A 15,993-nucleotide genomic window follows, 5' to 3' on the forward strand; every position below is an offset into this window, starting at 1 on the left:
ACAAAGTGCGCAGATTACTCCACAATCGCCAAGTGTCAATTCACTCTACAATGCAGACCTTGGGATCCATGGTGTCCACCTTCGACATGGTGGAGTTCGCTCAATTTCACTCCAGGCCCATACAACACCTGATCCTCTCCAGGTGGAATGGGCTGCCTCATATCATCAGAACCCAGACGATGGGCCTCTCTCCGGAGGTTCATCTGTCCCTATCCTGGTGGCTACAGATGTCCCACCTAAACAAGAGTCACCCCTTTTGGATCCCGGATTGGGCACTCCTCACAACAGACACAAGCCTTCGCGGGTGGGGCACAGTGACGGGCCAGCACTCCTTCCAGGGGCGGTGGACTCCAGCCGAGGCGGTCTTACCAATCAATGTACTGGAACTCCGAACCATTTACAAAGCCCTCACTCTGACTTCGGATATTCTTCAGATGGTCTCTCATTCCAGAAGTTTTTCAGCTCCTGGAGGACAAATGGTGTCTACCGGACGTTGACCTCATGGCCTCACAACACAACCACAATCTTCCAGTGTACTGGGCCAGGATAAGGGACCCTGGCGCAGCCTTAGTGGACGCATTATCTGTGAAGTGGACCTTCCATTTGGCATACCGAGGGGTGTATCTATAATGGGTGCAGGGTGTGAGGGGAACACGGGCCCCTGGGTCCAGGGGGGCCCCGCACCACACACACTGCACTCAAAATATTACTTACCACTCCAGGGTCTCACGTTGGCGCGGGAGTCCGGCGCTGTAAAACGACTGGAAAATGGCCACGGCAGCCATTTTCCCGTTGTTTGCGCATGCGCAGTACAGGGAAAATGGCCACCGCTGCCATTTTCCAGGTGATCTGTGCATACACTATAAACTCTGGGCACATTCTAGTGCCCAGAGTCTATAACTCCGGCGCTGGCCGCGCACAGCTCAGTGCGCTGCCGGCCGGAAAGGAGGGGGCCCATGTTGGGGACTGCACACGGGCCCCCTCCTCTCTAGAAACGCCCTGGTCATACCTCTTTCCTCCGGTCTACTTTCTGCCTTGAGTTCTTCGGAAGTTTAAGCAGGAAGGGAGCACGGCCCTGTTGGTAGCTCCGGCTTGGCCCAGACGCCATTGGTACTCTGTACTTCAAAGTCTCTCCATAGACGTTCCTCTCCAACTTCCTCTACGACCAGACCTGTTGTGTCAGGGTCCCTGTCTACATCCGGACCTGGCCCGTCTGTCTTTAAAGACTTGGCATTTGAGACATCCCTCCTACGGTCTATAGGGTTTTCCAGGTCTGTGGTCCAGACCATGCTCAGGGCTCGTAAACCGGCCTCTGCCAGGATTTATCACCGAGTGTGGCATACATATTTCCAGTGGTGTGCTACTAGAATCTATGACCCTCAGGTTTTTAGGGTTTCTAGAATCCTTGCTTTTCTTCAAGCAGGATTGGATCTCGGACTCCGCCTAGCCTCTCTGAGGGTGCACCTTTCTGTTTTGTCCATCTGGTTCCAGCGCAGAATTGCTCCTCTCCCGGATGTTCACACTGTCCTGCAAGATGTCAGTGGTACTCCACGCACTTCAGGAACCTCCATTCAAACCCCTGGATTCAGTAGATGTCAAATGGCTCACTGCGAAGACTCTGTTTCTTCTGGCTATAGCATCTGCCTGTAGGGTATTGGATTTAGGGGCGCTTTCCTGCCGCTGCCCATTTCTAATCTTTCATACGGACAGGGCTGTGTCTTCGAACGCGCCCTGGCAGGTGAGGCCTCTTTGGATGTTGTCCGTGCTCTGAAGATCTACGTTGACCGTACTAGTTCCATCAGGAAATCGGATTCCCTCTTCATCCTATATGGATTCCATAAGGAGGGATGGCCAGCTAACAAAAACTCTAGCCAGATGGCTTTGCATGACTATCTCACAGGCTTACACGCAGACTGGTCTTCCTGTGCCAGCTGCAGTCTCTGCTCATTTTACTCGCTGTGGGTCCCTCGTGGGCAGCCCGCCGTGGTGCACCTGCCGAACAACTATGCAAGGTGGCCACCTGGTCTTCTGTCCACACCTTTCTTAGGTTCTATGCCTTTGATACATTTGTCTTTCAGGATGCTTCCTTCGGGCGCCGGGTTCTCCTCTCAGCTCAGGAGCGTCCTCGCCCTTGAACAACTGCTTTGGGACAACCCCATTGTCTCCCTGTGGAGCCATATGGACACTAAAACTTACTCTTGCTAACTCTCTTTCTTCGAGGTCCATAGGGTTCACAGGGCACCCACCCTGACGCACCTGGCTTCTATGGGTTTATTCTCTTGGTCACTTGTTTGCTTCTCTGTGTGAGAGTTTGATTCTTCTGTGTACCAGTCATTTTTCTCTCCTATCCTGCTCCTGCCTTGGGCTTGTTAACAAAACTGAGTTGCCCTCAGGCTGTGGGCAGGATATAGGGGGAAGGACCTGAGCATCCTGGGACAGGAAAAAGCTTTGCTGTTTGGGTCCGGTCCTCCAAGTACCACGTACACCCCATTGTCTCCCTGTGGACCCTATGGACTTCTAGGAGAGGACCTAACAAGGGTAAGTTTTACCTTAACTCTCCTTATTCCTAAACTGCCTTAGCTAGGAACTGTACTGAATGCCCAGGATTCATCTTTAGATTTGTATTTATGCCTGATAATATCCTGGTTACTTACTTTGCAAATCTTGGCATCTCTTTCTTATACCATGTGTAAGTAAATACAGGTGGTTAGGGATGTGGAAGTAACGTATGGCTTTCAACACATCTCCTTCTGTAATTACTTATGAATCCAGTTAGCACAGGATAGGTTCATAATAAAAATAGGTGAAGACCTTCCAGTCTATGATGACTTCTAAACAATCTCTTCTGATTCAAAAAAAATATTTTACAAAAGGCTACAAAAAACTTATTTGGATTTTATGTCAGTATAACTCTCTAGATTAATAGTACACATGCACTCAGGGGGACTTAAGTTGTCACCTGGCTTGTGGATATAACATAAAATTTAATTTCAACAAGTCATCAAAAGAAATCCTGGCCGCGATTCAATTCAAAGTGATTTAGAATAGCCCCGGCAGAGAGTTCCAAGAGCTATTAAATTCAGTGCAATATTAAGTCGGAGAATGCCGGTTCTCACGACTTAACTTGGGTGTTTAATAGCGAGAACCGCCATTCTTCGACTAAAGTTCCGGCCGCGTGGCTGTTAGCACCCGCTAAGCTGGCAAACAGCCGTGCGGACGGCACTTTAGTCGGATTTCTCTTCGCCCCTTTAAGAGGGTGCGAAAAGAAATCCTTTAGTCAGACCAAACATCGAGCTGAATTGAATAGCTATGCAAGGCATTATAACTGAGAAGCAGAAGTAATTTAATTCCAGGTTCTCTTAACTTTTGGGATAAACACATATACTAATATATATATACACATACATACACACACGATAGATAGATAGATAGATAGATAGATATATATATATATATGTATACACATATACTGTACAAAAAAAACAACAAATTAGTCCTTCTGTAACCAACACTTTTCAGAAATTAAATTAAAATAAGTCTGGACCTTTGATTATTTATATTTTGGAGTAATTCCTAGATTACAAAGAGTAGTCGGGGAGGCGTTTGTGTGAACCAGTGTAAAATTAATTTGACCCAATCAAAAAACCAGTTATGAAAGTGAAAATGTAATTACTTCAACTTACTTTAGTTGCGCAATTATAAACTCCAAATTCTGTCTTAGGTTTTCACCCAACGGATAGTCAAGCAAATACTTCAGATATATCTGGAAAGACAAATGAGGGACAAGTTACTAGACATGTTATTGAAAACATCTGTTCAAGTTACTGTCCTTTATTAAAATGGGCACCCACAGTACAGTACAGCACAGCACAGCAAACACCTCTGGTATAACAAACGGAGGGCCAGAGAGCCACGAACTGAAAAATATTAGGCTGGCTCCAGATCTGGGCCTGCATATCAAGTTTGGCACCAGATATGGCTAATTGTATACTGGACTAGTAATCAATTGGCATATTGTGACTTCTACATTTTGCACCGACTCCTGGATTGTGGATTTAACTACACTTGCTTGCACTGTAAATTTAATATCATTGTTTTAATTATATTTATGTTCAGCTTTGTAAAATATTTAACATGCATGAAGGTATGGAATGGTGGAAAAATACTGGGTTAAAAAAATAACTTGAGTATGCGTAATGTTAAGTAACATGGATGGCGTTTCGAAAGGGTCTGTGCCTGTTGAATTACAAAAATACATAAATATCAGCTATACCCTCATTTGTCCTATCAAGACCAATATCATAACATAAGGTGAGCTGCTATGATTGCAGTCTTTGGAACTGAACAGAACTGCGATTCCTGAAGAGGGCAAAGGATCTCAAGCTGGCCATACATGGTGCGATATGCACAATACGACGCGACTGGGGATTCGGCGTCCGACATATTGGGCGGTCCCCAAACACGGCGCGATCGGGTGGCAAACCGCCCGATATGCCGGCTCCCCCTCTCCCACAGCGCTGCATGGGACCACACATCACATCCCCAGATCGACTGAACCTGCAGTAAGATCTGGGGGTGCAATGCAAGACCCCACGGGTGCGCGCTCTGTCCGATATCATGCCCATAGACGGTACAATATAGCAGCCAAATGGTACCAATCTGTCGGATTGGCTGCTTTATCGCACCGTGCACCTTTTACTTAATGCTCTAGCTACAGAACCATCTTGTTATTGAATTTGATGATAAATACAAAGGTTTTGTCAATATCCATTCACAGATTAGTTACATCTAGATCAAGTAAGCTTTTTGCATATTTGCACCATTTACTATCTGAACCACTTTAGATCACAAGACATTTTTTTCAAAATTGATACTTTGCACAAATGTATATTTGTTGCTGAATAGGAAAGATTATGCAAATGAGACTAATGTCACTATTTACCTACACATTCTGACCATTTAATATCTATACGTTTATATACAGTACATGTCCCAAAATCTACTTTGATCTAGATCAGTCTGGGACCATTCCTCTCTGGGAAACGGATTGTAATATACTACTGTTGAAAAACTCCTTATTGAACAGCACCACTACACAGCTCTATAGAGCGTTCGGCTTACACTCACCTGACGGCACTGCACTCTGACTGGGTCACTCTGGGCAGTGACTGCTAATTTTGCTACTTTCTGCATCACCTCGTCCATCTCTGGAACAATCAGCTTTCTAGACACAATAGCCTGTTCAATTTGAAAAAAAACGGGATGTGTTTTTATCATGAAGCATTCAATCAAGCTATGTTTAAATAAGTTTAAATATGTTTGATACAGTAGCAAATGTCTATTCTGCCTAAATAAGTGGGGACCACTTTCTCTCTCTAACGAAGCAAATTTTAATATTAGTGAAAATGCACCACATGTTAATAAATTGCAAATCTTAAAATGCATGTAATGAATGCATGTGGGGATGATGCCTTTGGAAGGTTATTACTGCATCAGGCATAAAATAAATATCATAGTTCTGCCTTTCAGTAAGTGTTAGGTAATGTTTAACCTAACTAGCTGAAAATTAGAGATGTACAGACAAAAAAACCCACTAAAGATCACTTTCTAACTTTCAACACCTAATAGGGAACACTCAGACGTTGATCAAGACTGGTGGAAAAGGTGCCCCACTGGATAACTTGGGACAAGGAGCTGGACATAGAGCAGGCTCCTGAGCACTTTGGTCATACAGCCTGGTTTGCTCATGTATAGGCATTTGCACCAAATTAAACTACTAGATCAGCTCCTTAGGTGTGACTGTCTGTACTAGCAGTTATTACTCATACACAAATCATCCATTCAAAAGATACAGGTAATACATGCTCACTTAATTAACTTCTTCTATAGAGTACTTACCTTTAATAAACCAAAGGCTGTAGCTTGCCGAGATGAATCATAAAGATCCTCCTCAGCATATCCCAGTAACACTTGCAGCTGTTTCTCTGTTATCGTTCCCTTCATGTTCCGTACCAGTATGGTAACACACTGCAAAGGAAATAAAACTACACGGTAGCAATAGGCCAGGTGATAAGGAACAATAAATTAATGCTTGTCAATGTATCAGCGGTAGTTTTAGAAGTAGAAGTTAGTAGAACATGAATAAAGTACTGGAGACATCATACCCACAGCATATTAAAGGAAACGCCCTTTGAGAACTTACTGTGCAGAATATTTGGTATACATTTAATGATATCAGAGAATGTGGTAAACCTTGGACAGAAAGTAAGAGAAGGTATACAAGAGCAGGGCCACACTGATTGTCAACTTAATTGTTGGCATTTTGCCTAAGTGTTGACAGGAGGCAACATGTCGACATTATCAAAACCATTAAGCTGATATGAGCAGCCACTATTTTGTAATTGCTGTATGACAATCAGAATGTCGACATGTGAAATGTTGACAGTGGCAGAACGTCGACATTAGGGTTGCGGGACTGGAGGGTTAGACACTAGGGGGATAGAGGTTAGGGTTAGGCACTAGATGAAGGGTTAGGACGTACTTATCAGAACGTCACTCCGTCAGATGACTCAGCCGGAAGTGACACTCACATGACTGGCAAGGCCCAGAAGACACCGCTGCAGCCGTAGGTAGCAGGTAAGTGGCTCCTGGGCCATGGGGACAATATGTTGATATTCTAAAAAGGTCTTACATGGTCAATGTCGACAATATGACCATGTTGATTCTCATGTCAACATAATGAATGCCGTCATATCATACCACACGTGTATAAAAGACTGCATTAGACCAAGCAAGCATTCACTTTGACAGTACTATTTTTAAACATGTTTATACTATGATGTTCACAAATAGCTAGAATACAACGGATGAAGTTGTTTGCTGCTCTTCGGGTTTAATGTTGTGCTCATAATTGAGGATGACAGTATTAGCATTGTTTTATGCTTTGTCGCTAGTTCCCTGTTATGTAGCGCAAACTATGACGCACAAGATAATTTTGCTTATTTTCAAAAATGTATATTTCTGGCAAAAACGCACCCAGCCCACAGACTATAGACAACAATCTCAAATGATGTGTACAGATCAGTTAGTTGCTAATAATCAGTATTTTCAGGATAGCATCTTGGTTACATTTCCCAAGTATGTATTGGTAGATTCCTGCAGCTGGCATAATACATACTTAACTATTAATCAACCTAACAGGTTTTGTGCTTCCATCTTTTCATATAGGATTGCCTGAACTAAGTAACAGATTAATACTCATAGAAAAGTATTTAACCGAGAATCTTGATTTAAATTTTGGTAATTGATAGTTTAATATTAAAGAACACATTTACCTTTAATTACTATTTCAAAAATAAAGTAAGGAATCGGTATGTAATGCTGCCGAATGTATTGACGGCAGACTAAATACTGACGTTGGAAACTGGAACCATCAGGATCCCGACTGGGGCTAAGTACCCTAACCCTCCCCTCTCCCCCCCTAAGCCTCCCTTAGTGGTGCCTAACCTTAACCTCCCCCTGGTGGTGCCTAACGCTAACCTCCCCCTGGTGATGTCTAACCCTAACTTACCCTTCCCGCACCCTAAACCTAACCCTCCTGGGAGGGTACCTAACCCTAACCTCCCCCCAGTGGCGCCTAACCCTAATCCCACCTTCCCCTAGCCTAACCCTCCCCGGGGGGTGCCTAACCCTAAGTCCCCCCGGGGGTGCCTAAAACCAACCCTCCGCCCCGCGGCTAACAGTCCCCACTTACCTTCGTTCGGGATGCCAAGCGTCGGGATTTTGGTGTCTGGCTAAAGATAGGCGTCGGTATTAAGACGCCTATCTTTAGTACAGAGTCGGGCTTCCAGCTTCGGGATTCCGGATGCCGGTAAATAAACTGCATCCGGTATCCAAATGACAGTGTCAATAATTATGTAAGAATCAGAAAAAAATATGCAGGATTACCCGACTGTTTAACCAACTGCTCCTTATATACAATGTGCATTCGTGTATATACACCGCCTTTACGTGCTTGTTATGTGTACCAGTTCTTTTAAGAGCTAGTGCAGAGCAATAAACAAGATCCTGCTCTATTCTTGCAAGCAGCTGGCACCTGTGGTATTCCTGTGACCCACAGATGAGAGAAGTCCCTCATTCAATCCCTAGTCCTTTGATGAACCCAGCACCATGGGTCAACACTCTGCCAGCTAACGCAGTCCTGATACAAAGTAAGTAACCAGCCCCTTGGTCCTGCAGTACATGAAAACAACACCCAAAAGTAAATGACTGTAGGTGACAGTGCAGGAGCTTGGAAGTAGCAGCAACTTTTCTCTTACACCTGGGGGCTATCACATTAGTGGAAAACACTTACAGGGTGAGTGTCTGGTGGGTAAGCAGCAGGTTACGAATGGCAAGAAAAACCTCAAACAATCTTTAAACCTCAAAAGGGAGGCAATGTATAATAACAGTTATATGCTATAGGCGGTGTATTTCTGCATTAGTCTATAATTACACTCTTCTCACCTTGAAACAACTGACCACCAGATGGAAATTCTGCCCTTTGGCTGCTCCTGCTTTTGCATAGTCTTTTAGCAACAGGAAAAGCTGTTTAATAATCTGCTCTGTGTTGTTCTCAATAGAGGGCAAAGGAAACTTCAGCATCCAGATGAGGGATTGCAAAGCTCCAGTGATGACCTACAAAGAAAGCAGGTGTAATACAGTCAGGAAGGAATCCTCTCAGGGAAACACAAGTCTACAGTAGAACATACATGGCCTGACTCGGAGTCTGATGCAATGTCTATGCCTGACGCAGTCTTCTTCTGCGCATGTCTCTTAGTCGAGCTGTAGGTGGATCCAGATTCCGTGCACACAGTTAGAGTTGTGATTCATTCACACGGTGTGAGAAAGGTATTGAAAATGTGTTGGTCGTTCTAGGGAGGACGCACAGAGACGGTCCATTTTATGGGCGTGTTTTGGGAGTGTCGCTGGCATGTCATTGAAGTATCACATAGTCGCTCACATTGCAGGCCATACTCTGATGAAGAATCGCACATCTGTACACCAGGAAGGGGCTTGTAGTAGTATTTGCATAAAGGCAATAGTACACATGGACTCTGCAATGTCCAATCAGAATCAGGCCCTCAAACAGTCAATATATGAAATAGGCAGAATAATGTAGGACATTTCACTATTTTTCTGTATGGCTTCATTACTGTAGAATATAGTGTATTGTCCATGAAGTGATGTCACTTACAGACTATTAAGGCATTCAGCAACATGCTTATTGCGCTGCATACATGGGACACATGCAGATAGAACAGTTGTAGAAGTACTAACCTTAACGTCCATGGACTGCAGGCAACCAATAAGCATCTGTACAAAGGGATCCAGCATTTCCAACACGTGCCTCTCGGAAGAGTTTACTTTGGATTTTTTCAAACTCATGTGCAGCAGCTGTGTACAAGAACATAGACATTGAGCTATTTACTACCGCCCAATATAGCTAGAACATAATAAAATAAAACACACATAGAGAGATATCAATATTACATTCATAGCATAAGAGGACGGACGAGTGTGTGTTTCTAAAAGATGTTGTTTGGAATAAATCAGATCAGGTTTCTGACAAATGGGCTTTGCTTAGAATGGTTATGGCTACTGAGACTCAGCGGGAATTGCTGCACACTAGGCAGCTGACAGCACTTACAGTGGGGTTATAGTTAATTTCCTTCGCTCCATTCTCACATCATATGGAAAACAAGGTTACTCAGCATAGGATTCCAGTTGAAGGATCATGTCACAATTTCTCATCATACCTCCCCCATTCAGGTGTACTATGCACATGTATATATCAGTAGTGGCTTGTGCCAAGGAAAACAGTGGTACTGTGACAGAATGTGTAGCACCTGAAAAATGTTTTCTTTCTAATATACAGATGTGTCCTCATACACCTAGGCTCAATGCGTCGCTTCGAAGAAGTGTAGCGTACAGTTATTTTTCTTTAAATTGTGCATCTTATTTGCACTGCAGATGCAGCGATACACCACTCAAAGTATACTATAGGCGCTGAGCTGCAACTTTAACCACACAGGACATAAGATCACTGTAAAATCAATTCCTTGGAGTCCATCTGGGGGACAATGCAAACAATGGGTTAAGTGGGAAGGCTTAAGGAGGAGTAGACGTTAAATAGTTAATTCTATTGCTACTAAAACTCCTCTCCGTCTTAAACCCTCCCATCTCCACCTGCTACTCCGTTTTCACTCTTCCAAAGTCTAATAAAGAGCACAATCGTGCACCATGCAAAATTAAATTAAAAACAGGGAGGGAGCCATGTCCCCCATACTGACTCAGAGGAATTTATTTTATGGAGCATATTAAATCTCATCTCCACTTTCATCCTCTCTGTGGGACACTGGAAACAATATGAGTTCCCAATGCTAGCCCAAGAAGGAGGGAGACGCCCCGGCAATGCCATGCACAAAACTTTGCGCCCCTAAACTGGCCTCATTAAAAGCAGTAGTGTGGAAATGATTACATTTTGTATAGGTGTGCACAGAGTTCCAGGCACAACTATACAACCGAGGCAACCTGCTGCACTGCCCAAGAAATGCTTAGACTGTGCCCTGATGGGATCCGGAACCAGCTGTCCAACAGACCAATAAGCCTGGCTAATAGTAGATCCAGCAGGAAATGGACGGCTTAGAAGCTGGCAAGCCCTGCTTGTGAGCTTCAAACAAAACAAAAACTGTCTTGCAAATAGAAGCGGTCCGCTCCACATAAATGCAAAGCCCTGACCACATCTAAAAGATGAAAAGAAGAATTCCCCTCTTGTGAATTCGACAGCCGAAACACCGGCAAAACATTTTCCTGATTGATATGAAACTCAAAACCACCTTCGGATGAAATGACAGGCTTGTATGCAAAACTATCCTATTAAGGTAAAAATAAAAAATTAAGAGTTATGGTAGACTTACCTTTGTTAACTCTATTTCTTCGAAGTACATAGGATCCACAGGAATACCATGGGGTGTGTGTGGTTGGAGTGATCTAGGCACCAAAACAGTTAAGCTTAAGCACCCAGGATGCCTCGGTCAGGGGCAGGAGCAGGAAAGAGGGGAAGGAAGAACATCACTCTCAAGAAACACACTCCCAAAAAAGAGAAAAAACCCACTGAGGCCAGAATCGTCAGGGTGGGCGTCCTGTGGATTCTATGGATTTAGAAGAAACACAGTTAAAGGTAAGTCTACCATAACTCTTAATTTCTTCTTCAGGGTCCATAGGGAAACTGCTATGGTACATCCCCATGGTATCCCTGTGGATCCCCCTAAGGGTGGGGACGCTACTGAGTAGAAAGGAGAATCCGACACCCAAAGGAAGTATCCTGAGAGGCAAAGGTATCCAAGGCGAAGAACGGAAGACCATCTGGCCACCTTGCACAATTATTCAGCAGAAGCGCCAAATTGAACCACCACACGAGGGTCCCACAGACCAAGTAGAATGAGCTGTAAACCCTGTTTGGAACAGGAAGATCAGCTTGCGTGTAGGCCTGAGAGATTGTCATGCGAAGCCATTGAGCCAGAGTCTCTGTTAGCTGACCAGCCTCGCTTGTTAAAGCCATATACAACACAAAAAGAGAATCTGATTTCCTCAAGGAATTGGTACGATCCACGTAGATCCGAAGAGTATGAACCACATCCAAGGAAGCTTCACCTGCAGAAAGATCCGAAGACTGGAAGGCCGGAACTACAATCTCATGCAAATGGAACCGGGATACCACTTTAGGGAGGTACGCAGCCCTTTTACGGAGGACAGCTCTGTCCGGATGAAAGATCAAAAATGGGGAGTGACAGAAGAGCACTGCCAAATCAGATACCCTGCGGGCAGAGGAAATGGCGAGGAAAAAGAGCATATTCGCTGTCAGCCAATTGAGATCTTCTAAGTCCAGAGATTCAAACGGAGGAGCCTGTAGAACCCTGAGAACCAAGGACAAATCCCACTGAGCCACCGGAGGGACAAAAGGAGGTTGAATGCGGAGGACACCCTGAAAGAATGTTCTGACATCAGGCAGGGGAGCAATCCTTCGCTGGAACTAGATTGACAGAGCAGAAACCTGAACTCTAAGGGAGGCCAGGAGGAGACCAAGGTCTAACCCAGCCTGGAGAAAACCAAGCACCTGGGAGACCTTCAAAACTGTAGGGTCAAACTCTGTAATAGATGCGGGCTGAGGCAGGCTTACGCGCCCTAAGCATCATCTGGACAACAGAGTGTGAGAAACCCTTGGCTCTTAAGAGGGAAGACCCAACAGCCACGCCATCAAAGACAGACGAAGTAAGTCCGGGTGCAGGCAAGGGCCCTGCGTCAACAGGTTCTGCCATAGCGGAAACGGAGTGTCTATGGAGAGACTCCGTAGGTCAGTGAACCGATGTCACCTGAGCCAGGCCGGGGCTATTAGCATCATCCTGCCGTCTTCTTGCTTGAATTTTCGAAGCACCCTCGGGAAAAGGGAGATCAGAGGAAAGAGGTATGCGAGATTGACGTTCCACCTCGCTGCCAGAGCATCCACGAAGGCGGTTGAGGGGTCTCTGGTCCTGGACCTGTACCTGGAGACCTTGTGGTTGTGACTGAGGCCATGAGGGCTATGTCTAGCAGGCCCCATTTGTCCACCAGGAGTTGAAAAACATCCAGATGGAGCTCATTCTCCGGCATGTATGTCCTGACGGCTTAGCAGGTCCGCTTCCTAGTTGAGGACTCCCGGAATGAACACTGCCGAGATTGCTGGGAAATTATCTTTGGCCCAGACCAGAATGTTTGCCACTTCCCACATGGCTGCACGACTTTGCGTGCCTCCCTGATGGTTGAGGTATGCTACCACAGTTGCGTTATCATCCTGGATCTGGACTGGCCTGCTGTGGAGGAGATTCTGCGCCTGAGGGAGTGCTCTGTACACTGCCCGAAGCTCCGAAATGTTTATTGGCAGGTGACTTTCCGGAGTTGTCCACCGTCCCTGAAAGGAATGATGACCGACTACCAAGCTCCATCTGCAAAGGCTGGCATCTGTTGTGAAAAGTTCTCAGTCTGGAATCCAGAAGGGGCGACCTTTGTCCAGATGGGACGTCTGTAGCCACCATGAGAGGGAAAGCTGAACCTCCAGAGAGAGGCGGATCGTCTGGGACCGGATCAGATGATACTGTCCGTGTTCCACCGGGAGAGAATCAGTTGCTGGGCGTATTGCACCATATTGAAGGTGGATACCATGGACCCCAGGACCTGCACTGCTGAGTGAATGGATACTCTCTGTAATCGAGAATCCAGGAGTACCCCCAGATGTATCATCCGCTGTGTTGAAGATAGGGAGGACTTTTTCCAATTGATGATCCAGCCGTGTGTTTGCAGACAGTCTACAGTCAGCTGGAGAAGGAGTTGTAACACAACCGGTGAGTCTGCCAAGATTAAGAGGCCGTCTAGGTATGGCAGAATTCTGACGTCTGAGGTGTGCCGCCATAACAGAAATTATTTTGGTAAAGACCCGAGGGGCAATTGATCGTAAAGTTTCCATGCAGAACTTGGGCACTCTGATTAACCTGTTGAGGGATCTGAGATTCAGAATAGGCCGATGAGATCCATTTGGCTTCAGAATCAAAAAGGAAGGGGAATAAAAATTCCTCTCTGAACCAAATTATCCGGTATTATCATCTCTGCATGCAGCAGGGAGTGAATGGCCTCCTGGAGGGCCAGGGACTTAATAGGGTCTGATGGGGGACCTGTACAAAAAAATTGCTGGAGAGGACGCCTCAAGAAAGTGAGGGCCTACCCCAGAGAGACCAGGCATCATTGTTGTTTGATGCCAAGAGTCGGCATATTGAAGAAGTCGGCCTCCCACCCTGGGATCCCCCAGAAGAAGGCCCGCCCTATCAGGTGGAAGTTTTGTCGTCAGGCTTAGAAGCTGAACATCTGGCCAACCAAGGCTGCTTGACTCATTGCTTGGTGGTCTTAAACTGCCTGTGAAAAGACTGTCCTCTTGCCTTACCCTGGGGGGGGCAAAAGGACCGATAAGAAGACAGCCTAGACTTAGAGGCAGTTGCTGATGGCAGAAAGGCAGATTTAGAGGCTGCCACATTAGCCACAGTCTGTCTCCAGTGAAGGGTAAGGATTCGAGTGCCTTCTTGGATCCCAGGTCTACCTTCCAGGACCATAGCCAAAAGACCTGGAGTGCGACTACCGAAGCCACAGATGCCTGAGAGGCAGAGTCCAACGCAGCTTCTCCCAAATAAGAGGCCGCTTCCTGAATATGGGAGATATAAGCCAGTTGTTACCTGGTAACGTCTGACGGCAGGCTCTCTTCCAGTGCCCTTGCTCATCCTTCGATAGCCTTAGCCACCCAGGTCGCAGCGATAGCTGGCCTACTTATAGCGCCAGAAAGCAAGTAGACGGACTTTAGACAAGATTCTAGCTTTCTATCAGTGGTTTCCTTAAGGGAGGATGTAGACGGTAATGGCAACGTAGAGTTTCTAACTAAGCATACCATATACGAATCAAAAGTGGGAGGGAATTCCCACTTAGTAGACTCGTTAGTAGGGAGAGGGTAAAAAGATGCTAGTCTCTTTGGGACCTGGAATCGCTTGCCAGGAGTACCCCAAAGCTTCTCCCATGAGCTCAGTGAGCTGTTCTGATTGAGGGAATTCAGCCTTAACCACCTTCTGACGTTTAAACAATGGGGTTTCAGGTTTCCTCTATATTCAGGATTGATTTAACCGCCCTCACTAAAGCAAGAACATCCAGTGTTGATTGACGGTGCTCCTCACCCGAGTGCGACTCTGAGAAAGAACCATGTGCGTCATCTGCCTCCTCAAATGATGCGTCCGAATCCAAAAGCTGGGTGGATTGAGAGGATAATACAATCCACCTACGCGCTTTGGTAGCTTTGCCTGATGAAAGGCGGCAGGCATTGAGCCATATTCTGATGGGCATAAACATAGATCCAAGGAGACTGCATAGGGGGATACAGACATTGTAGGTTGTAACAGCTGTTGGTACTCCATGGTAGGAGGCAGCATGGGAGTTGATAAACAATCCACTAGCTGCGTCATAACCTGGGATAAGGAAGACACACAGGGTGGCTTATATACCTCTGTACTGTGGACTTGCGAGTAAATCCATAACAATTCGTGCACAAACCATCCTGTATAGAAGCCTGACGGTACAAGCCCGCAAGACAGGCTTTGCATGTAATCAGAACAGGGGCCTCCGCCTCCTGTTTATCCATATCTTCAGAAGACATAGGCAGTAAATAGCAAACAATAAGTGTAAAGCTAACAAAGCAAAAGTAAATGTGAAGTACTATTGAACCCCTACACACCTGGTAGTTGAGGGTTAAGGTGTGTATCACCAAAGCAGAGCACAAGTCACATACAATGCATATAAATATAATTACAATGGGCTCTGAATTAACTACACAAGCATATAGGTGGGTAGGATTTGAGTGCTGTATAACCTGGCCCATGGGGAGAGGTATGCAAGGAGACTGAACCCAAACCTCACGAGACCAGCAGCTTCAGCAGAGCACTGAATAATGATTACAGAGCATCTCATATAGGGAGGAGGGGGGGGGAGGAGGAGCAGCTCAGAAGTGGAAAAGCTCTTAATGAGGGATCGCCGTCTGGGCTGGGGGACAGGCTGCCGGGGGTGAGCCTACCTCGCCCCTGTGCTACATTAAACCGCGGGTGCGCTGGTCTTGTAAAACATGGCCACCGCCAGTGTCCACGGTGCCAGTCTAACTTGCCCCGGTGGTCTAGTGGGGTAGTGGACGAACTGGTCGCCCAGAGGTAAGGACTGCCATTTACCTGCATCTCTGCTGCTCAGCTGCTAAAGCAGTCCCCCTGTTACCAAAGGTGCGACTGTCCTGTCCAGCACCAAACGAAAAACTGTCTGCCTGTGGCTGGGGGCGGGGTACATGTGGTGGAGGACCGAGGCATTCCGGGAGCTAAAGCTTAACTGTTTGGTGCCTGGATC

At 46.0% G+C, this 15,993-nt stretch overlaps 1 protein-coding gene across 1 annotated transcript in view; it reads right to left on the reverse strand.

The window, feature by feature from the left end:
- UTP20 (UTP20 small subunit processome component) overlaps positions 1 to 15,993 on the reverse strand; it is a 184,114-nt gene that overhangs the window by 25,479 nt on the left and 142,642 nt on the right. The window contains exons 48-52 of the mRNA XM_088467851.1: positions 9,319 to 9,435; positions 8,506 to 8,676; positions 5,899 to 6,027; positions 5,128 to 5,238; positions 3,684 to 3,763 (exon numbers count right to left, since the gene is read on the reverse strand). Coding sequence (XP_088323977.1) covers positions 3,684 to 3,763; positions 5,128 to 5,238; positions 5,899 to 6,027; positions 8,506 to 8,676; positions 9,319 to 9,435 — 608 coding nt within the window. The remainder of the gene's footprint in view (positions 1 to 3,683; positions 3,764 to 5,127; positions 5,239 to 5,898; positions 6,028 to 8,505; positions 8,677 to 9,318; positions 9,436 to 15,993) is intronic.

Source organism: Taudactylus pleione, unplaced genomic scaffold, assembly GCF_031769625.1.
Source record: "Taudactylus pleione unplaced genomic scaffold, aTauple2 ptg000077l, whole genome shotgun sequence".
NCBI lineage: Eukaryota > Metazoa > Chordata > Amphibia > Anura > Myobatrachidae > Taudactylus > Taudactylus pleione.